At 41.7% G+C, this 24,592-nt stretch overlaps 1 protein-coding gene across 6 annotated transcripts in view; it reads left to right on the top strand.

Moving 5' to 3' along the window:
- The window catches only part of EGFL8 (EGF like domain multiple 8), a 123,998-nt gene extending 100,390 nt beyond the window's left edge, over positions 1-23,608 (top strand). For all 6 annotated transcript variants that reach the window (XM_073598410.1, XM_073598409.1, XM_073598407.1 and 3 more), the window contains 6 exons: positions 849-961; positions 5,374-5,469; positions 5,568-5,732; positions 16,555-16,619; positions 19,972-20,134; positions 23,418-23,608. In XM_073598410.1, the coding sequence (XP_073454511.1) occupies positions 849-961; positions 5,374-5,469; positions 5,568-5,732; positions 16,555-16,619; positions 19,972-20,134; positions 23,418-23,467 (652 nt within the window). In that variant the 3' untranslated portion in view covers positions 23,468-23,608. The remainder of the gene's footprint in view (positions 1-848; positions 962-5,373; positions 5,470-5,567; positions 5,733-16,554; positions 16,620-19,971; positions 20,135-23,417) is intronic.
- Positions 23,609-24,592: the final 984 nt, after the last annotated feature.

The raw sequence follows: 24,592 nt of genomic DNA, 5'->3' as shown, positions 1-24,592 counted from the left end.
GGGAGCCAAGCTGGTGTGTAACTGCTGGGTGGGGGAGCAGAGGAAGTTGAGCTGCTGAGTCAACGCTGGGAGGGGGGAGCAGAGGGGGTTGAGGTGGTGTGTAACAGCTGGGAGGGAAGAACTGAGGGAGTTGATTTGGTGTGTAACTGCTGGGAGGGGGAGCAGGGGAAGTTGAGCTGCTGAGTCAATGCTGGGAGGGGGGAGCCGAGCTGGTGTGTAACTGCTGGAAGGGGGAAGCATAGGAAGTTGAGCTGCTGAGTCAGTGCTGGGGGGGAGCAGAGGGAGTTGAGCTGGTGTGTAACTACTGGGAGGGGGGAGCAGAGGAAGTGGAGCTGCTGAGTCAATGGGGGCAGAGGGGAGCCGAGCTGGTGTGTAACTGCTGGGAGGGGGAGCAGTGGAAGTTGAGCTGCTAAGTCAATGCAGGGAGGGGGGAGCCGAGGGAGTTGAGCTGGTGTATAACTGCTGGGAGGGGGGAGCAGAGCAGCTGAGTCACTTTGGGAAACGGTGGAAAACTGCTAAATTACTGAGAGGACTTCTTTGTCTGCCACTGCTGACTTCTCCTTCGGAAAGGACCAGTGGCTTGGCTGTCATGCTGACCCCCCATTGTCCTCAGTACTTTCTGACCCAGATAAAGTGAAGCCAGGCAGGTAGGATCTTCCCATGGAGGACAGCAAGGACAGCCTCCAATTATTTTTCCAGGACAGGTTTCCTCCCACAATCCTAATGATGATCATTACCATTCATAGTGAGATATCTCCAGGGATAGGTTGTATTGATATCCTTGTATCTGTCTATGGGGGGGGGGACACATACGGCTGTGATAGAAGCTGACCCCTCCCTCTGTACAGGACGGTGTACTCGGTGGCAGTACGGCAGGTGAAGAAGGAGGTTGTCCAGGTGAAGTCGGTGTGTTGCCCGGGGTGGAGGAAGAAGGAGCCCAATTCTGAATCCTGTGAAGAAGGTGAGAGCAAAATTCTCCTACATTGTGCCAGGAAATGACCTTCTAAGACCTGAAGGCTTCACTGAGGGATATTAAAGGAGGTCTCTGCTGAGAAGGATCCATGGGGGGGGGGGGCATTGCTTCCATTTCCGGTTCTTGGCTTAAAGGATATCTAACCCCAAAAATGACATTGTAATACATTGCAGTGTACTGGTCCTTAGAGGTGGTGGCTGCATTTGTTTTCTTTCTTGTTTCAGGTTGAGCATGCGCTTTCTGCAAGTACAGAAAATCCTTACTGTGCCTTGAACTGAAATCTCAGTCCCCCGTTCTCACCTGGGCGTTTGCGATCGTGGGCCGAATTACCACGATTCTGCCTGTGATCCTAAAAACGCTCTGCAAAACTGACAATGCCATTTTCAATGCCACCTAATCCCCGAGTCGCTGCAAAAACCGCAGTGCACAAAGCTTGTCACCCAAAAAGGAGCAGAAGCATGCTTTTGGACAGTTCGCTGCGATTGCAGAGTGATTTATCATGCCACAACCACGGCAGAATCGCACCCGAGTTTAGGTGGTTGGTACCTGAACAAACAGGGTGTGATTTTTTTTTTTTAGTTTTGCAGAGCGCTTTGGGATCGTGGGCAGAACCGCAGCAAGGGAATATTTTGATTTTTGTTGATGGCAGGAAGAGCTCTGATCCTCAGAAATTGGAAATCTCTAGGAATACGGGAATGGGTAGCGGAAAATGAATCGCACTATGCGGATGTATCTATAGCAAACAAAATTGAGTTTAGAGAAGCCTGGACCCTGTGGGTGGAGTTTCTTGAATCTCCCCGCTTTTATCTTTTATGAGATAATCCCTCCCCCTTGTAAGTCATCTCTGGCTGACCCTTAGGCACTTTCACACTGATCCGCTGCAAAAACACATATGCGTTTTTTCTGCGATTTTAGCACATTTGCGGTGCATTTTTAAATAAAAAAACTGCAGCAAGAACGCATCACGGGCGCGTTTTTACCACGTTTTTCTGCCATGGTTCTACCACGTCTTCCATTGCTGGGTGCACACTGCTGTGGTGCGAGACACTGCATGTAATTTGCACAGGAATCACAGACATTCCTGTGCAAATTACATGCGGTGTCTCTGGAGTGCGATTTGAGCCATGGGTTTGTATGGCTCAAATCGCACCGCATTCGAACCAAACTGGTGCAGGACCCCTTTTCTTTTTTTGTCCGCACCAGAATCGGATTGCATGGGGCGTTCAACCCTCATGCGATCCGATTCTGCAAATCGATTGCGTTGTCGTTTACTTAACATACACTCCGCAATTGGTTCACATAGATGGGTTGCGATGTAGATGCGGTGAAGAATCCGCAGGGAATTCGCACCGCATCTAAGTTGAACCCAGGTTTAATGGGAAGGTGCGTTTTTGGTGCATTTTTTTTTTATTTTTTTAAACATGCTCCAAAAATGCTGCAAGCAGGATTTATTTTCACCGCAACGGAAGCGCACTGCCCCAGTGTGAACACATTTATTGATTTTAAAGGGAAACATTTAGTTTTTCTTTTTTTTTCTCATTCTTTTTTTTTTTTCTCTCCCCCCTTCTTCGTATTCCTCGTTATTTTATTTTATATTTGAATTGTTGAAAAATATAGCATGTAACAACAATAATGTGATAGTGAATATCTCTTCATTGTACACATGTGTAATTTCATTTTGGGTAATTTTGGGTAATTTTGTGCTGGGCCCTTTCACACTGAGGAGTTTTTCAAGCACTTTTGCATTTAAAAAAAAAAGCGCCTTAAAAGCGAAAAAATGCTTCCCTTTAAAATCAATGAATGTGTTTAGACTGGGGCAGCGCGCTTTCGTTGCGGTGAAGAAAATCCCGCTTGCAGCATCTTTGGAGCATGTTTGGGGAGCGGAAAAAAAAACGCACCAAAAACACACCTTCCCATTGAAAGCAATAGAAAATGCGGCAAAAACGGGCCCGCAATTCGTTTTTGGTGCGGTTCTTAAGTCACATGTCCTTTAAAAAACGCACAGTAAAATTGCGGAAAAAATGCTGCAAGGGATCAGTGAAAGTGCATGTTGTAACTCATACTATGGGTGGCTACAGTGTAGCCCGGTAACTGGTAATAAGTGTTGTTATTTCTATTTTAATGCCATATCGCTCAAAAAAAATGTATTAACCGGAAGATTTTCCCCCTTAATGACCAGACCATATTTTGCGATTTGGCACTGCGTCGCTTTAACTGACAATTGCGCGGTTTTGCGACGTTGTACCCAAACAAAATTGACAATGTAAAGTAGTGAGTGTACAGCTTGTATAACAGTGTAAATTTGCTGTCCCCTCAAAATAACTCAACACACAGCCATTAATGTCTAAACCGCTGGCAACAAAAGTGAGTACACCCCTAGGTGAAAATGTCCAAATTGGGCCCAATTAGCCATTTTCCCTCCCCGGTGTAGTTGAGCACCATGGGAAATGTAGTTCCAAAACATCTGGGGTGCCAAGGTTCGCCATCACTGGCCTAGGCTATAAGAAGATTGCCAAGACCCTGAAACTGAGCTGCAGCACGGTGGCCAAAACCATACAGCGGTATAACAGGACAGGTTCCAATCAGAACAGGCCTCATCATGGTCAACCAAAGAAGTTGAGTGCACGTGCTCAGCATCATATCCAGAGGTTGTCTTTGGGAAATAGACATATAAGTGCTGCCAGCATTGCTGCAGAGGTTGAAGGGATGGGCGGGCGGCATGTGGTTAAGGCCCCGTGCACACGGGGCTGTCCAGAAGTGGTGCATCCCTCCCAGCATTTTAATGTGCCCAGGGGACAGGTGCAGCTTTCAAGAATGAAGGTCCAGAATGCAGGTCTTCTGCATTCTGGACCTTCTTCTCTGAATACACAGGGCCCTAAACAGCTAATAAAATGTGGTACAATACTGCATGCGGTAACAATTGTGCACGTGCTCATTAAGAATTTTGCATTAAATACCGAATGCGGTATTTGTTCCATTTAGTGGTAATTATTGCGTTGCTAGGGAGGGTCGGGAAGCTGACTAAAACTTTCTGGGTCACTGACCTAAAACGAGCCCACGTGGACCCCAAATCTGCAGGTAAGTGACATTGGTGGATAGTTGGAGACCCTGGCGAAGGGTTCTGTCATGATGTTCAGTTCTTGTAGAATGTAGATATGTGCAGTTCATTGAATAGAAATTCGGACAAATTTTACGTTATTCGGAAATTCGGATGTATCCAAATTTCAGAATGAAAATAGTAATGAATTTAAACAAATCCAAAATAACGAAACAAAATTTCGGACAAAATTCAAATTTGAATAGTTTACTAATCAAACTCGAATAGTTTTCGAATTCAAATAGTTTTTTAATCAAATTCGAATTTCCGAAGAGAATAACATAGAATAGAAAATAAAGGAATTTAATAGAAAATAATAGAAAAGAATAGAAAAGAATAGAAAATAAAAGAATAGAATAGAGTAAAACAGAACAAAATAGAATAGAAAATAAAAGAACAGAATAAAATAGAAAGGAAAATATAGGGATAGAATAGAATTGAATAGAATAGAATTAAAAGTAGAATAAAATAGAATATGACCATCTTCTGAAATTCGAATTTCAAATAGAATACATTTGAATAGAATAGAAAAAAGAATAGAATGGAAAAGAATAGAACAGAAGAAAATAGAAAGAATATAACCTTCTTCCTAAATTCGAATTTCAAATAGAATAAATTTGAATAGAATAGAAAAAATAATAGAATGGAAAAGAATAGAATAGAAGAAAATAGCATATAACCTTCTTCCGAAATTCGAATTTCAAATAGAATACATTTGAATAGAATAGAAAAAATAATAGAATGGAAAAGAATAGAATAGAAGAAAATAGCATATAACCTTCTTCCGAAATTCGAATTTCAAAAAGAATAAATCCAAATTCAAATAAAAAAGAATAGAATAGAAAATAAAATAATAGAATAGAAGAGAATAGAAAGAATATAACAATATAACTGTTTTCCAAAGTTCGAATTTCCAATAGAATAAATTTGAATTTGAATAAAATAGAAGAGAATAGAATATAATAGAAAAGAAAAGAATAGAACAGAAAATAAAAGAATAGAACAGAAAAAAACAATAGAATAGAATGGAATAGAAAGAATATAACCATCTTCCAAAATTCTAATTTCGAATAGAATGGATTTGATTTTGAATGCAATTTGAATGGTATTCGAATTTGAATTGATTCAAATTTTCTGAATTCGGAAAATTAAAATTAAAATAAACAAAACAAATTCTGAAAACAAATTTAACTAAACGGATTTATGTGAATACCATGAAACGAAACAATTTTTTTCTTTCTGCATGTCTAGTAGAATGGTCTATACATTGTGGATAACCCGGATCCTTCTCTTATGTCCTCAGCCGTGTGCCGCAAGCCTTGCCAGAACGGAGGGACGTGTATTAAGCCCAACATGTGTCGATGTCCCGCTGCCTGGGGGGGGCGGTACTGCCACGTCGGTGAGTAGACTTCCCTTCTCTGGAATACAATCTGACTTCAGGGCCGCTGTCTGTATGTCGTTATCCGCTGTGTCCAATGTCACCTTTCCATGTCTTAGATATCGATGAGTGCCGGCGCCCGTCCCAATACTGCCCTCAGATATGTGTCAATACCCGGGGCGGGTACCGCTGTGAGTGCCACGCGGGATATGTGCTCCAGGAGGATGGGAAGTCTTGTATCAGAGATAAAACTCCGCCGTCTGTACCGGCACAGCAAGCTGAAGGTAAGCAAAGACTCTTCTTTATTAAAGTGGTTGTAGACTCCTCCATATACCCAGTGAAGTGACTGGTCTCAGGTGATACACAGAGATAAAACAAATCTCCCTACATAAGTTGCACCTGTTTATCTGCAGCAGGGCCGGTACAAGGGGTGGGCAGGAGGGGCGGCTGCCCTGAGTATTGTGGTATCATGTATGTGAGGTGGGAAGGGGGTTGGATGGGGGTTGGGATAGTGTTGCTACTGGGATAGTGATGCTCTGCTTCAGTATGTCACAGTACATGTTGGCATTCATGGTTCCCTCAATGAACTGTAGCTCCCCAGTGCTGGCAGCCCCAGACCATGACACTCCCACCACCATGCTTGTTCTGTAAGCAAGACACACTTGTTTTTGTACTCCTCACCTGGTTGCCGCCACACACGCTTCACACCATCTGAACCAAATAAGTTTATCTTGGTCTCATCAGACCACAGGACATGGTTCCAGTAATCCATGTCCTTAGTCTGCTTGTCTTCAGCAAACTGTTTGCAGGCTTTCTTGTGCATCATCTTTAGAAGAGGCTTCCTTCTGGGATGACAGCCATGCAGACCAATTTGATGCAGTGTGCGGCGTATGGTCTGAGCACTGACAGGCTGACCCCCACCCCTTCAACCTCTGCAGCAATGCTGGCAGCACTCATACGTCTGTTTCCCAAAGACAACCTCTGGATATGACGCTGAGCACGTGCACTCAACTTTTTTGGTCTACCATGGCGAGGCCTGTTCTGATTGTAACCTGTCCTGTTAAACTGCTATATGGTCTTGACCACCGTGCTGCAGCTCAGTTTCAGGGTCTTGGCAATCTTCTTATAGCCTAGGCCAGTGATGGCGAACCTTGGCTCCCCAGATGTTTTGGAACTACATTTCCCATGATGCTCAACTACACCGGGGAGGGAAAATGGCTAATTGGGCCCAATTTGGACATTTTCACTTAGGGGTGTACTCACTTTTCTTGCCAGCGGTTTAGACATTAATGGCTGTGTGTTGAGTTATTTAGAGGGGACAACAAATTTACACTGTTATACAAGCTGTACACTCACTACTTTACATTGTAGCAAAGCGTCATTTCTTCAGTGTTGTCACAAGAAAAGATAGAATAAAATATTTACAAAAATGTGAGGGGTGTACTCACTTTAGTCAGATACTGTATATTCACAAGATTCTGCACAGAACGGCTGCCCTGTAGCAGTATATCTGCTATAGAACGGTCTTTAACCACTTCCCGCCCGAAGACGTCATATGACATCCTGGACTTTCAGTGGGAATATCTGAATGATGTCTGCAGCTACAGGCATCATTCAGATATCCTTGTTCTCCGCCGGCGATTCTGTGCACCATAAGAATGATCATAGCGGCAGTTCTAACGCTTGATCGTTCTTACAGGCGACGGGAGGGGACACCCCCCCTCCCCTTCCGCCGCCATCTGGTGCTTCTCCCGTGCCATCAGGTACCCGGAGAAAGAATCGACCGCCGCCGGATGACGACCATCGAGATTTTCGGTTATCTCCATGACTGTCAGAGGCCCGGGCGCGACGTTATAACGTCACGTACGGGCCGCGGATGTAAACAAAGCCGTGATCGCGGCTGTGGATTTTTTCTTCCGATCTCATGCTTTCCAGCCTGGAGGAGAGATGTGGGGTCTTATTGACCCCGCAACTGTCCATAAAGAGGACCTGTCACGAACGATTCCTATTACAAGGGATGTTAACATTAACTGTAATAGGAATAAAAGTGATCAAAAAAAGTAAAAGAAAGTGTAAAAATAAAAAAAAAGTAAAGAAAAAAAAAAAAAAAAAAATTTAAAACGCCCCTGTCCCCGGTAGCTCGCGCTCAGAAGCGAACACACACGTAAGTCCCGCCCACATATGTAAACACTGTTCAAACCACACATGTGAGGTATCGCCGCGTGCATTAGAGAGCGAGCAACAATTCTAGCACTAGACGTCCTCTGTAACTCTAAACATGTAACCTGTAAAAAAAATGTAAGTGTCGCCTATGGAGATTTTTAAGTACCGAAGTTTGGTGTCATTCCACGAGTGTGCGCAATTTTAAAGCGTGACATGTTTGGTATCTATTTACTCGGCGTAACATCATCTTTCACATTATACAAAAAAATTGGGCTAACTTTACTGTTTGGTTATTTTTTAAATCATTAAACTGTTTTTTTGCCCAAAAAAAACAGTTTGAAAAATTGTTGCGCAAATACTGTGCGAGATAAAAGGTTGCAACGACTGCCATTTTATACCCTAGGGTGTCTGCTAAAAAAATATATATATAATGTTTGGGGGTTCTGAGGAATTTTCTAGTAAAAAAAATAAAATAATGATTTTTACATGTAGCAGAGAAGTGCCAGAATAGACCCGGTATGGAAGTGGTTAAGTGCATAGAGAATCACAGAGGCCCAGTGATGATGTCACTGAACCTAAAATAAGCATTGTAATGAAAACGGAAAAGTTTTATTTCAAAATGTGATTGTATGCTGATGGGGGGGGGGGATGGGGAGAACAGGAAAGGCAAAATATAAGCAAATTCAACTCCATCTTTAAAAACCTGGAGTGAGGGGACGGGGTTCAGCTGTAAATAGAAATCATTTTTCTTCACATCCTGTCTGGAGGGGAAACATTCCCAGTGTACGGTGTGCTGGGGGGGGGGGGGGGGGGCTGGCCCGGGTCCAAGGACTGACTCAGCAAGGAAACCGCCATAAAATGACTCCATCATTACAGATCTCTGCTCCCAGCTAATTAAAAGTCAGGAAATGACTTCAAGAGAAGGAGCTGCTAAAATCACCAAATATAACCGATAAACACTGCGCCCTTCTATACACACACGTACCTGGCAAGGGCACCAAACAATGTCCTTCTTCTCAGAAATAACCCCCACACATCCACTACTTAACCACTTCAATACCGGGCATTTTCACCCCCTTCCTGCCCAGGCCAATTTTCAGCGCTGTAACATTTTAAATGACAATTGCGCGGTCATACAACACTGTACACAAATGAAATTTTTATCATTTTTTTTCCCCACAAATAGAGCTTTCTTTTGGTGGTATTTGATCACCTCTGCGGTTTTTATTTCTTGCGCTATAAACAAAAGAAGAGTGACAAGTTTGAAAAAAAAAACACAATATTTTTTACTTTTTGCTATAATAAATATCCCCAATTTAAAAAATATATATATATGTTTTCCTCAGTTTAGGCCGATATGTATTCTTCTACATATTTTTAGCAAAAAAAAAAAAGCAATAACCATATATTGATTGGTTTGCGCAAAAGTTATAGTGTCTACAAATAGGGGATAGATTTATGGAATTTTTATTATTATTTTTTTTTTTTTACTAGTAATGGCGGTGATCTGTGATTTTTATCATGACTGTGACATTGCGGTGGACATATCAGACACTTTTGACACCATTTTGGGACCATTGACAATTATACAGCGATCAGTGCTATAAAAATGCTCTGATTACTGTATAAATGTCACTGGCAGGAAAGAGGTTAACACTAGGGGGCGATCAAGGGGTTAAATGTGTTCCCTAGGGAGTGATTCTAACTGTAGGGGGAGGGGACTCACCAGGGGAGGAGACTGATAGGTGTTCCTCTGTACTGGGAACACACGATCGTTCTCCTCTCCCCTGAGAGGACATAGATCTGTGTGTTTACACATACAGATTCACGGTCCTGCTCTGTTATCGGGCAATCACAAGTGCCCGGCAGACATTGTGGCCGCCGAGCACACGCATCGGCTCCCGAGTGACGTGGCGGGTGTGCTCGCCCCCCCAGACGGCCAGGAAGCCGAGGACGTCATTTGACGATGGCTGGGATGGGAAATGGTTAATGGACATTTTTCATGGAATTTCTTCTTACGGTGTTTTTCTGCCTCATTGTAACGCCCTCTGTGAGCTCCCAAACCTCTCCTTTTCCCCCTCACTTCCTTTTGTTTGGAATGAGCAGTGCATGTTCATAGCTCCCAACTGTCCCTAATTTGGAGCAATGTCCCTGTGTCCCTGATTTGTCCCTCATTTTGGTCTGATCTATATACAGTAGATGTATAAAAAAATGCAATTTTTATCTTTTAAAAAGTGTTTTCCAGCGCTAAACCTTTCATCTGGTTTCTAAATTGCTGCATTTGTAAATTTCCAATATAAAGGAATAGTAGTGGTAAAAAAAGCACTTGTGGGTTGAACCAATCTTTTTTTTTTTTTTTTTGTACAATTCTCCTTTAAGGGGCGTGGCAAGGGGTGTGTCCTATACCTGCATACTTTTCCTGATAGGTGTCCCTCATTCCCATTTAAAAAAAAGTTGGGAGGTATGGATGTCAGTTGCAGTCATGTGCACAGCTCTATGCACACTACAAATCCCATAGTTCATAGTCCATCTCAGGAGCCAGCAAGAGAGGGTGGCACCATTCCTACATACAGTGAAAAATGAAGGTAGCCACCCTCTAACAGGAAGTCACATCACAGCAGTAAAAACAAAGGATTTTGGAGATTTGGATGAGGCTGAGAAAAAACAGAAGGGAATTTTCTTAGTTAAAGCATTATTAAGCCCAAAACCCAAAATGTACTATATTGCAGCTTATCGATCATTAGATGTGGTGGCTGCATTTGTTTTCCTTTCTTTCGCTTTTTCACCTCTGTTTTCACCTGGTGATCTGGCCAGTAACACACTACAGTGCCTTGAAAAAGTATTCATACCCCTTGAAATTTTCCACATTCCACGTGAGATGATCAAAGCTTGGGATATTTATTTATAACCTAACCCTGATTTAAACTTCTCCGCAACTTTATCCCTGACCTGTCTGGTGTGTTCCTTGGCCTTCATGATGCTGTTTGTTCACTAAGGTTCTCTAACAAACCTCTGAGGGCTTCACAGAACAGCTGTATTTATACTGAGATTATATTACACACAGGTGGACTCTATTTACTAATTAGGTGACTTCTGAAGACAATTGGTTCCACTAGATTTTAGTTAGGGGTATCAGAGTAAAGGGGGCTAAATACAAATGTACCCCACACTTTTCACATATATATTTGTAACATGTTGAAAACTATTTATCATTTTCCTTCCACTTCACAATTATTTGCCACTTTGTGTTGGTCTATCGTATAAAATCCCAATAAAATACATTTATGTTTTTGGTTGTAAAATGACAAAATGTGGCAAATTTCAAGGGGTATGAAAACTTTTTCAAGGCACTGTATATTGCAGCTTATTGATCATTAGATGTGGTGGCTGCATTTGTTTTCTTTCTCTTAGTTTTTCCCCTTTGTTTTCCCCTGGAGATCTGGCCGGTAACATACTGTACCTCCTGTATTAGAGACACACAACTCTGGAGGAATGAACACATGAGGCACAGCAAACAGCAGCATTGCCAGTCTGGGGGAGAAAGAGGAGTGATAGATGCAGGGGCATAACTACCGTGAGGCAAACAAGCCACTTGCCTTGGGTGGCATTTATCAGGGGGGGCGGTGCCACCTGCAGGCAGAAGGGCAGAGGCAGCTCTTTAACCACCTTTCGGTGGGTGTACCAGGATGATACGCAGGTGCTGGCATCACCCCAGTATAGTTTTTTTAGAGCCGGCGGACGACCCTCTTATAATAACAACCGGAACGACTTACTAGCTCCCCCTCCAGCGGCTCTCCCGTCCCATTGGGACACCCGAGCAACCAGCCGGCTAAACACGGGATAGGCTTTAATTTGTTGTTGGTAACAGTAAACCACAAGCATCAGCGCCAGTTTTTAAAAATATATCAGTGCCACCTCATCAGTGCCCATCAGTGAAGGAGAAAACTTACTTATTTACAACATTTTATAACAGAAACAAAGAAAAACTTTTTTTTTTTTCAAAATTTTCAGGCTTTTTTTATTTGTTTAGCAAAAAATAAATACCACCAAAAGAAGGCTCTATTTGTAGGAACAAAATGATAAAAGTTTTATTTGGGTACAGCGTTGTATGACCGCGCAATTGTCATTTAAAATGTGACAGCTAAAAATTGGCGTGGGCAGGAAGGGGGAGTGGCCGGTATTGAAGTGGTTAAATACACTAACAAATTGAAGCCAAACTCAAGCTCACACTTTATAATCAAACTGTTTTTTTTTTCTTCTGGGATAAAGGTTTTACATGAATAAATAAAAGCTGATCATTGTAAGCACCCATGGCAGTGTTAGGTGGTTTGTCTCATCCATGTAAACTGATAAATTCAGCTGGAGAGATTTTGCTTTTAAAGAAAAACAGACTTGCTGGCTGGATGACCAGATAAAAATAGAAGAAAAAAAGAAAGCCTAATAAAAAAAAAAAACAAAAAAAAAAATGAATGCAGCCATCAGAGCTAAAATTTGGTAATTTTTTTTAAATCGGAGTTTAGTGTCACTTTAAATGGCAGTGGAATACATTGTAATGGTAAATGGTTATGGATTTGCTTTCTCAGAGAGGTGAGATGTTTAAAAAATAATGACTCTCATTTGAATTAAGGCTCCATTCACACTTGTGCGACTTTGGACATCAAAGTTGCATGACGAGTCGCAGCCCATTCTTTTCAATGGCACCCATTCAATTGGGTGCGACTTAAAGCGGAGTTCCACCTATAAATGGAACTTCCGCTGATCCGCCACCCCCCCCCCCCCCCCGTGTCACGTTTGGCACCTTTCAGGGGGGAGGGGGGAGCAGATACCTGTCTAATACAGGTATTTGATGTTACCTTTGATAACTAAATGGGCACAATGAGGCTGCACCCTCACTCGAGTATAAGCCGAGGGGGGGTTTTCAGCCCAAAAAATGTGCTGAAAAACTCGGCTTATAATCGAGTATATATTTATTCGGGTAATTTTATTCTTAGACTAAAATGCCATTTTAGTTTTAGTCGTATTTTAGTTATCTCAGTTGTTTTAGTTTTAGTCGTATTTTAGTTGACTAAAATAGTATTCATTTAGTCGACTAAAATGTTTTAAAGATTAACACTGCTTAGACATCATTCATGCAGCTGTACAGTGTGCAGATCCTGTGTAAGGACATCCCCAGCACCCATTGCTGCCCCCTACAGGAGCCCTTTGAGATGCATTAGAGGAGGCGGCAATACGTGGCAATGCTCCAGGGGTTGTGTAAAGCACCCGCATGCACACTGACATTTGCTCTGAACGCCTTTGACACATGCGTCAATGCACAGGTGCTTTACAGAACCTGGAGCACTACCACGTATAGCCTCCTCATCTAATGCATCTCAAAGGATGCTTATAGGGGGCAGTATCTGGTGCTGATACAGTTGCAATAAAAAGTATGTGAACCCTTTTGGAATGATATGGATTTCTGCACAAATTGGTCATAAAATGTGATCTGATCTTCATCTAAGTCACAAGAATAGACAATATTTTTAAATGTGGTACAGCGCTGCGCTAAAAGCAAACTAGAAAAGCAGCCAACACACCCGTAGACTCAAGGACAAAAATAACAACAAAAAATTCAAAGTGTGGCGCTATTAATAGCAATATAAAAAACTAAACATAAAATGATATCACAAAATTACAGTGTGAACCAAAATTGCCACGTGAGCACATATGACAGTGACTAATAAGCAAAATGATAAATACATGTATGTGTTCAATACAAATATTAAAACCAATATCAGATATAATCAAAGGAAATTCGTGATATCAGTGCATAAACAATTATCAAATATAAAGTCCAAAACACCAAAAATTCGTGACATCAGTGCATAAGCAGTATTGAGCAGGTGTTTTCTTGTATGTGTAGAAAAACTTTCAACCCGGTAGCCTGGTAGGTAAATAGACCATAGAAGACCAGAGGTGCACGGAAGTTTGAAAACAGTGCCAGGACCATCACCAGAAGCTATGGAGGCTTACCGGAAATTGTGGCCTGAAATAGCATATGCCATACAGGTCAAAGAGGCTTAGAGACCAACAGGTCTAGATGTATTATCCGGTCAGATGTTATCGTCACACAAACCATGGGGTGGAGGAATCGGTCAGCACGACTTCCACATTAATAGGTATACCACCATAGGCCATGCGAAAGATTCGTATTACATGTGAGGAATAAAAACACTCACATAGTGTAATAACGTAAAACTTGGATTTATTTAAAAAGTAACAGTAAAAAACAGACTCACATTTTTTGCAGATAAATTAGCGTATCAATCGTGTAGCGGTAGTTGTGAGGGATCCACCCGACATGTTTCAACTAAAAAAGTCGTCTTTTTTAGTTGAAACATGTCGGGTGGATCCCTCACAACTACCGCTACACGATTGATACGCTAATTTATCTGCAAAAAATGTGAGTCTGTTTTTTACTGTTACTTTTTAAATAAATCCAAGTTTTACGTTATTACACTATGTGAGTGTTTTTATTCCTCACATGTAATACGAATCTTTCGCATGGCCTATGGTGGTATACCTATTAATGTGGAAGTCGTGCTGACCGATTCCTCCACCCCATGGTTTGTGTGACGATAACATCTGACCGGATAATACATCTAGACCTGTTGGTCTCTAAGCCTCTTTGACCTGTATGGCATATGCTATTTCAGGCCACAATTTCCGGTAAGCCTCCATAGCTTCTGGTGATGGTTCTGGCACTGTTTTCAAACTTCCGTGCACCTCTGGTCTTCTATGGTCTATTTACCTACCAGGCTACCGGGTTGAAAGTTTTTCTACACATACAAGAAAACACCTGCTCAATACTGCTTATGCACTGATGTCACGAATTTTTGGTGTTTTGGACTTTATATTTGATAATTGTTTATGCACTGATATCACGAATTTCCTTTGATTATATCTGATATTGGTTTTAATATTTGTATTGAACACATACATGTATTTATCATTTTGCTTATTAGTCACTGTCATATGTGCTCACGTGGCAATTTTGGTTCACACTGTAATTTTGTGATATCATTTTATGTTTAGTTTTTTATATTGCTATTAATAGCGCCACACTTTGAATTTTTTGTTGTTACAACAATAGACAATCACAGTCTGCTTAAACTAATAACACACAAAGAATTAAATGTTACCATGTTTTTATTGAACACACCATGTAAACATTCACAGTGCAGGTGGTTTTTAAGTATGTGAACCTTTGGATTTAATAACTGGTTGAACCTCCTTTGGCAGCAATAACTTCCAAACATTTCCTGTAGTTGCAGATCAGACGTGCACAACGGTCAGGAGTAATTCTTGACCATTCCTCTTTACAGAACTGTTTCAGTTCAGCAATATTCTTGGGATGTCTGGTGTGAATCGCTTTTTTGAGGTCATGCCACAGCATCTCAATCGGGTTGAGGTCAGGACTCTGACTGGGCCGCTCCAGAAGGTGTATTTTCTTCTGTTTAAGCCATTCTGTTGTTGATTTACTTCTATGATTTGGGTCGTTGTCCTGTTGCAACACCCACCTTCTGTTGAGCTTCAGCTGGTGGACAGATGGCCTTAAGTTCTCCTGCAAAATGTCTTGATAAACTTGGGAATTCATTTTTCCTTCGATGATAGCAATCCGTCCAGGCCCCGACGCAGCAAAGCAGCCCCAAACCATGATACCCCCACCACCATACTTCACAGTTGGGATGAGGTTTTGATGTTGGTGTGCTGTGCCTCTTTTTCTCCACACATCCAGGTGCTCTTGTGCAAACTGTAAACGTGCAGCAATGTTTTGTTTTGGACAGCAGTGGCTTCCTCTGTGGTATCCTCCCATGAAATCCATTCTTGTTTAGTGTTTTACGTATCGTAGATTCGCTAACAGGGATGTTAGCATATGCCAGAGACTTTTGTAAGCCTTTAGCTGACACTCTAGGATCAGGGTTGCCAACCGCCAGTAAATTTGCTGACAGTTTGTAAAAATCTGTGTTTTTTTTTTACAAGTGCCAGTAAATATCAGGGGCTGATAATTTCATCCTGTGTTGACTTTTTAAGTGTAAATCAAGTAAATTACTTTGTTATAGGTATTGTCAGTGTTTCCATAGCATGTTTATACTGTTCAAATATTTACTTGTTAGTTTTCAATAGGAGTTCTGTAATTTCTCAGGATGCCAGCAAAATTCCCATGTTTTGTCAGTAAAAAATGCTACGGGAGGTTGGCAACCCTGTCTAGGATTCTTCTTCACCTCATTGAGCAGTCTGCGCTCTTGTAGTCATCTTTACAGGACGCCCGCTCCTAGGGAGAGTAGCAGCAATGCTGAACTTTCTCCATTTATAGACAATTTGTCTTACCTTGGACTGATGAACAGCAAGACTTTTGGAGATACTTTTTATAACCCTTTCCAGCTTTATGCAAGTCAACAATTCTTAATCGTAGGTCTTCTGAGAGCTCTTTTGTGCGAGGCATCATTCACATCAGGCGTGTTTTTCTTATAGGGCAGGGCAGCTGTAACCAACACCTCCAATCTCATCTCATTGATTGGACTCCAGTTGGCTGACGCCTCACTTTAATTAGCTCTTGGAGATCTCATTAGTCTAGGGGTTCACATACTTTTCCCACCTGCACTGTGAATGTTTACATGGTGTGTTCAATAAAAACATGGTAACATTTAATTCTTTGTGTGTTATTAGTTTAAGCAGACTGTGATTGTCTATTGTTGTGACTTAGATAAAGATGAGATCACATTTTATGACCAATTTGTGCAGAAATCCATATCATTCCAAAAGGGTTCACGTACGTATGTCATTATGCAGGATCTGCACACTATATGGACGTGAGCATCAAGCCTTCTACTTTATTCTTATACAAATATGATGGTTAAAACACAAATTGAATTGTTAAATATAAAATGTAATTTCTCCTAGATGCATCTCACAGACTGTCCAATGAGGTCCATGACCTGCGCAGCCTTGTGACATCCCTGGAGCAGGTGAGCCGGGCATGTTCAGGTTTTGGAGGGGGGTGAAGTATGGTCCATAATACAACAAATGCAGATTTATCGCACAATTCTCAGGTCTCCCATGGAATCTCACACCACATGCAGTCCAGTGCGTTTTTTTTTTTTTCTGCATCAAAAGCATCCAGAGCGTTCCAGTTCCAGAAAAAAAGTAGAACATGCTGCATTATTTCTGCACTGAACTGTACTGGAACATGGTAAAAACACCCAAGAACGCACCAGAATGCACATGTCCTTATTTATTTAAATGCACCGGAACGCATCAAAAACGCTCATGCAAAAATGCATCCGGGCTTAATTTCTATGGTGTGAACCGGCCCAAAAGGTTTTTACTGCTAAATACATAGTTAAAATACAAATAGGGACTTTCTGACCTGCCAGATGATTTGTAAAATTCAGGCATGCAATGCGCGCATTTCCATAATGCACAGCAGAAATGCATTGCAGTGACATTCATTTTAAATGCCAGTAGACATGCATGCCTTGAAGCACACCAAAACACACCATAGTGCATTGAGGTACAAAATTTGCGACATGTCTGATTTTTGGGATGTTCTGTGCTTTGGCAGCCTATTTATTTCAATGGTCTTAATACAACGTATGCATGTTAACGTGTGACATTAAAGAAAGAAAAAAAAAAAAAAGTTTAAATGATAAAAAAACAAAAAAATTAGCATTTAGGCTAGGTTCATATCTATGCATGTGTGGTTAATGCGTTTTTGCTTTGTGTTTTTTAATGCACTTTTTTCATAAGTTTTGCATTTTTGGGGAGGTGTTGATGTTACTAAGAGAGGGTGTCTGTTGTCATGCAGGAAAACACACCAAAAAAGCATGTAAATGCATTTTTAATGCAATTCCATTGGAGTCTATGGAGCCAAAAACACACCATGCTGCATGCAAAAAAGTCCTTGCATATTTCCAAAAAACTCATTGCAGGAAACTATATAGATGTGAAGGGGGCCCATCAAAAATAAGGTTAAATGGATTGTTGTGTATTTATGAAAATCTGCAAATTTACTAAAAAAAATGCATAGATGTGTACCTAGCCTGAGCTAAAGGGAGAAGAGAGAGGGGAAAAAAGTTAATAAGGGCTGATTAGGGCTAACTAAGGGTTAGGAAAAAGTTAAATAGGAACATATTTTATTAAAGCCCAACTGCAAGAAACTTTGAAATGGTACCTTGCTGTAGAGCCTTACGCTGAAGGACCATGGAGGAGAAGACACTGCAGGGACCAGCTCAGCAACATTGAGGAGCAGATAAGCATGGCGAATTTGCAATTAAAATTCTTTTTTTTTTATTTTGCAGTAAATTCTGCATATGTTCTTTAAATGCAGCATTAAAAAAAAAAAAAAAAAAAAAAAACTGGTCAATTGGTTAAAGAAAAAAAAAAAAGAGGAGGAAAATAAAAGCTAAGAAGAGAAAGGGAGAAAAGAGTAATTTAGGGATAATTACGGTCAACTTGAGTTATGAGGGGTTCAATAGGAACAATTTTTTTAAAGAAAACTTTTTGTTTCTTTCTTTTTTTCATGTAAGAGGCTTTAACTGATGTCCTATGCAGATCACAGGACATGCCTTTGATCTGCACATAAGTGAATTGAGTATAAATATGAAGATACATCATACTTTACAATTAACGTGGTTTGGAAGCTCCATCTTAAGGAAGAGCTCTGGGGCCATCAAAAAAAAAAATCAGTTCTGAGCTTGGTAAAATTTTTTATTTTTTTTTGGGAATCCTGAGTTTAAAAAAATTAAAAATGTTTTCCTGACGGCTCCGTGTCAGAACAGCTGGGTATAGGCTCCGCCCCCCCCCAATGCCTCCAGGACTTAACTCATATAAATTTGAGCCCACCTACAGCCTCGGTGTTCTTCTTTTTTTCCTCCTATGCGCAGGACCTAGGTGTGCTCCTCTACCTGGCTGGTCTAAATGGCCGGCCGTTCGTCCATGTATGGATTAGACTGGACGCAGTCCCTGGTGTCTCGGCTAAATGACCCATAATCCAAGGAGCCCCACTGCTGGTCCCCAGGGCGGCTTTTGTCAGGGCTAACAGCCTTGTCTGGGGTCCGCTGGGTCCATTTAAAGTGGCAGTGGTGTTGGCAGTGTCTCCCCTAGGCACGCGCACCCGCGCTGTGCCGGTGTTTACGGTCCGATGACGGAGGATGGGTGAGCTAAATTTGAAAAATGCTTTTTATGCAAATGAATGCTGCATTGCTGGGTATTGTGGTGCCTTGCTCCATACAGCCTCTATGCATAGCCTGAGCTCCTCGGTATAACAGGTACACAAAGTAACACTTTGTCTGTTCACACATGGCAATAACGTGTTGGTGGCTTCTCATCTTTGCTTTAATGTTGTGCTATTATGCCAACCCCCTCAAAAGACCAGCATTTCCAGAGAAGGTAAAGCAGTCACCTGTAGATGACTACTGGAGCCAGCCTTGGCCTGTTGAGATATCCTTTTATATTTTTATGTGCTCTCCAGTATTTCACCAAAAAAAAAATAATAATAAAAAATGGGGAGAAGCATGTTTATGATGTTTACAATTCCCTTGGATTGTGTACATTGCAGAATATTATTGTAATTCTGTTGAAAATTCCTACCTTTTTTGTCACTGTTCTGAACAAACTTTTTCATTATGTCCTGATTCCTGGCAGGGCAAGGTTTAGCTCATGAACCACCTGCTGGATCAGGGCTGTAGATGGAGGCTTCAGTCTCCCTCTAGCAGTGGTTATGGCATCAGATGCCTTCAATCACCCTGTGGTACCTCTCACTGAAAACTGCTTTACTGGTGGCAATAACATCAGCCAGAAGAGTCAGTATTGGTGGCCTTGGGGTTTAAAGAACCCATACTCACGTACTTCCAGACAGGGTGGTACTCATGCCAATACTCAAATTGTGTGCCTGAACTGACCTTCAGAGTCCATATCACACAAGAGGATGTCCTCCTACGTTCCTTTTGGGGAGTACTCAAGAAATTAGAATATCTTTTATGTTCTCTTAAGTAATAATGTGTTCTTTATAGGAAATTTGTCATTATACAAATTTCATTAAATTAAATTGATTGAATCAAACTGCTTGGTTTATGGTGCCTTCTTTTTTGATAGTGTGCTTTCACTATCTTATTCTCCCCCTTTTTTGCTTATAATTAAGGCACAACCACACCACACAGGTGAGTCAGTGGATTCTCTATCCCTCCTTTAAACGGTTTGCCGTTTATTTCTTTTTTTATATCAGGCTTATAGCTGCTCAGATAGGTGGATATACAGTATGGGATCATAGATGGTGGTTGTATTACATTCCTCTGTGTGACAACCTACTTCTTTCTACAGAAGCTGGACAGCACCCTCTCAGCTCTGCAGCGGCTCATCCCCATCAAACTCTCGGAGATCCGCCAGGAACAGGTGCAGGAATTCTGGGAGCGGATCCGCAGTTTGGACCGAGTGGACTTCTTAAGTGAACAGCTGATGTACATGGAAGAAAAGATGGGGGAGTGTAAGTCATAGAACAAGTTATTCTCTGCAATGGGGGTCCCCTTGTTCCAACAGTCCTCTATCTGGGCAGTATTTTGGTTCTGTTGGCTTTCATGCATCAGAAAATAAAATTTAAATAGTATAATCTTTTAAGTAGGCAGAATCAGTAAAAGTTTAAGTTGGAAGTCCATGCTAACTCAAATCCCTGCATCTATGGCCACCAACATTCTAACACTAACCTCTCTAGCCCTGTAAAGAAAAAACTAGTATACATACCTTTTCTACAGGCGATCCGACCCGATCTCCAGCGGCGGAAGCTCTGCTGAGTACACGTCCGACAATGGTTGTGAAATGAATGTGTAGTGATGTCACCCATAGAGTTACTATGGGGCTTCCTTTGTCGGACGTGTCCTCTGCACCCTCCTCCACAGCGAAGCCGCGGCTGAAAGCTCAGCATGAGATCAGAGCTTCCGCCACTGGAGATCGGGTTGGATCGACTGCAGGAAAGGCATGTATACTTATTTTTTCTTTATAAGGCTAGAGAGGTTAGTGTTAGAATGTTGGTGGCTATAGATGCAGGGATTTTAGTTTTAGCATGAACTTCCCCTTTAAAGCTGTAATATATATATATATATATATATATATATATATATATATATAAATGATAACTAAACCTAATAAGAAAAATGTTTTCAACAAGTACAGAAAATACCTGTTGATTCTGCCATAAATGCTGTGTCCTTGTCACTTCCTTTGATCTGAACTGGAAGCATAAAACAATGTTATCTTTCTTTTGTAAACTCTTTATCCCATCATCCCCAATGTACTGGGGATCAGGAGATGAAGACTCGTTTGAAATGAAAAGTAGTTATGAATTATTTTCAACCAACCATCTTTTGCATATTAATTCTTCATGGTCCATGTAATTTGGGGACATGGTAGCAGTGTGGCCTTTGCTTACCTACTTTGTACTACATGTTGCCCTTCTTTCCCATCCCAGTAAGTCGGGAGGCATGTGTCCACCCTCGGCCTAGGCCCTGGTGCAATGAATGTGCCCTGTTTGTTCACAATAAACCTTGGCCTCTAAGTGACACCCCAACCACCCAACACCTTCACCTCTACTCCAGGACCACCTCAGCACAATGTGAAGCCTTCAGTAAATAAGAATTCTTTGGACAAAATGTGATATTATAGGACTGGATATTGCCAGGCTGTGATCCCAAGAACTAACAAGAACTATTGTAGATTGCAATTTATATCCTATGTGTGTTAGTTTACTGTCCTTTAGTCTTTGGAGGGCCCGCACTGTGATCACTGGAAGTAGAAAATGTCTCCACGTCAGTGGGAGTAAACAATGCCCCATCTGTGGTGTCAGTGAGAGGAATTGTGCCCCATCTTTGGTGTTATTTTGTGGGAAGAATCATGCCCCATCGTTGGTGTCAGTGGGAGGAACTGTGTCCCATCGGTGTCATTGGGAGGAACTGTCCCCCTTCGCTGGTGTCATGGGGAGGAATAATACCCCTACGTTGGTGTCAGTGGGGGGGGGGGGGGGGGGGAATTTATGCTCCAGTGTTGGTGCCAGAAGATGAAATATTGCCCCAAGGGCCGGATAGAAGCAAAGAAATGGCCCCATCTTGCCCCCAGGTCGCAGTTTGGAGACCACTGATTTAGAGGTTGGGTGAAGTTTATTTACCTACTTTTGATAAATAGTGCAACTAAGAAGGAAAGAGACCTGGTCTAAAAAGAGGAACTGTTTGGAGCTATGCGGACATACCAATTGTGCAGACTTTGAAGCTACATATGTGCCCTTGGGGATTTCATGGACCAGTTATACTAAATATTGGTTGAGGTTGTGGGTGCTGGGATCCCAAACCCCGACCACCTGGACACTTCTCCTTTTTAGGGCAATTGAGAGGTAGGAGGAAATCTGAAAGATACCGTAACCATGCTCCTGCTTTTTAGTAACCAAGTGAAATAAGGCAGCGAGCACTAGGGAGTTGTGGTGTGATTTTGGCAAACTAATTTTTGCTCATTGAGCAACTGGCATGGGGACCCATAAATTGGCAGAGGGACCACTTTTCCAGCACCAACCTAGGCCTCTCATGACACACCTGACTAATCTCAGGTACCAAATGGAAGCCATTATTCTATAATATTCTATATATTATACCCAACTAATATGTTGTATTGATTGTTACTTCATCTTGTATTCCACCTCTCCATCCTCTTACTCTCTTCTCCTCTATGCATACTTACTAAGACACCGTCATCCCCGCTGATGGCTCACACTTGACATGCCCACTTCCTGGATGGTCATTCCCATATTACACCTACTTTCAGATGTGGTCCTCCCCAAATATGTGGGAAAAACCAACTCATGGCCACATTTTCCTAGTTAATACCCTTTTTTGAGTCACTGCACATACTCAGTAACTCAAATAGGGTAATGCTGTGATCCCTGGCTGCAGCCCAGGACACAACTTTATCTGGACAAGGGTCTAATGCAGCGTACACACGAGCGGCCTTTACGGCAGACTTTGCCCGGCGGACTGGATTTTGTCAGACAATTCGATCGTGTGTGGGCTCCAGCGGACTTTGTTTTCTCAAAAGTTGGACAGACTTAGATTTGAAACATGTTTTAAATCTATCCGTCGAACTCGAGTCCGGTCGAAAAGTCCGCTCGTCTGTATGCTAGTTTGACGGACAAAAAGCCACGCTAGGACAGCTATTGGCTACTGGCTATGAACTTCCTTGTTGTAGTCCGGTCGTACGTCATCACGTACGAATTTGACGGACTTTGGTGGATTGTGTGTAGGCAAGTCCGTTCATTCAGAAAGTCCTTGAGAAGTACGCCGGGCAAAGTCTGCCGTAAAGTTCGACCGTGTGTACGCGGCATAAGACAGACTTTCTGAACGTTTTCAACACAAAGGAAGCCTTGAAATAACTTTCTGGTCTCAGGGAAGCCCCGCTAACTATTACTATATCTACAGCTCATGATACATTAGTGTGATGGTCAATGGGAAGAATGCTCCTTACACTTGTGTTCATTGGGAATAATTACCCCCTTACAGATAGTCAAAAAGATCAATGGTGTCAGTGGGAACTTATCTGAGAAGCAGAAATTGCTCATTGCTCAAGGAACCCCTAGAAACCTCTGGAGGAACCCTGGTTGAGAAATCCTGGTCTAAAATGTGGGACTTACCCAGCAAATCTGGCACGGTTGGCATCTTTGCCTATATTGTCTGTTTGGTGTGTACCATATGACATTGCTACATAAGTAATCTGTTGTCCTTTTCTCATTGCAGGTTCCTGTCGCAGTAATGAGATAGAGATACCCGTAAATCTAAAACGCTAACATCACAGAGTTCCTCAATTTATTTATTTTATATTCCCCTTGGACCAATTTATTTATGTCCCCCGTCTACTATTTATAACCCTGTTATTCCTTTTTTTGTCACTTTACAGTAATCAATAAAAAAAACTATTTCTGTATAAATCCCAGGAGTGTTTCTTATTTTTTTCTTACACGAGAGTCATTTCCCTAATAGAGGACTAAAATACAGGCACCACTGCTATACCTCTACATGTCTATCCTTCCCACATTTCCCTATTGGCCCATCACTATGAATGAGTGGTTTAATGACCAATAGGAAAGTACTGGAAGTGAAAAGAGAAAGGACAGCTTTTCTTGCAAGTATAATGCGCCTTTATTTGCATATTTAAAGTAAAAATTGCATAAATACAAGAGACGTATGTATTTTACTTTAATCTGGGGGGGAGTCTAATTATAAATAATTTGCTGTGCAAATGTCTGCACATAGCTATCACAAACAATTACTGTAATTTTCCTAATGTGGTGATTTCCTATAATCATATGCTCCATCTAGTAGCCATAATTCAGTATTTTCCTGAAATACCTCAATGAGGAAAATACACATTATGGCCACTGGATGGAGCTTATGATCATAGGAAATACACATATTAGAAAACATATGGGGATTATCCGTGATGGGTGTGTGAATGCTCAGACATTTGCACATATGTTTTACTTTGTAAATAGACCCCTTGGTGTGCTTTGTGTATTTCTATAATCCAGTGTGAGACTTTGCCTCTGTTTAGAAGCTTCCTGTAATAAAGACCGCTCACTGCTGCTCTCTCTCCTTGTGCAGGGGCTTGTCTCCGCCTCCTCTTGTAGTTTTCTGCAGACGGCCTGTAGTGGGTGGGGCCTGCTGGGTTCCTCCCACAGCTCTGCACAGGCTATGTACAGCACAGTGAAGATACCACTGCTATTTTTAGGTAATATCTAGGGTTGCAAAGGCATTTGGTGCACACAAAGTAGATTTATATCCTTTGTTGGTATTCAGAAATATATTTTTAATGCTCGGAGCTTAGCTTTAAAGTTTTATACATAGGGTAATACTCCAGGATAATGGTAAGCTAAAAGAAAAAGATATACTTCCATGTCCCTCAGCCCGTACCT

Source organism: Aquarana catesbeiana, linkage group LG09 (assembly GCF_042186555.1).
Source record: "Aquarana catesbeiana isolate 2022-GZ linkage group LG09, ASM4218655v1, whole genome shotgun sequence".
Classification (NCBI taxonomy): domain Eukaryota; kingdom Metazoa; phylum Chordata; class Amphibia; order Anura; family Ranidae; genus Aquarana; species Aquarana catesbeiana.
The sequence above is the reverse complement of the archived record's forward strand: the minus strand, read 5'-3'. Positions and strand labels throughout refer to the sequence as shown.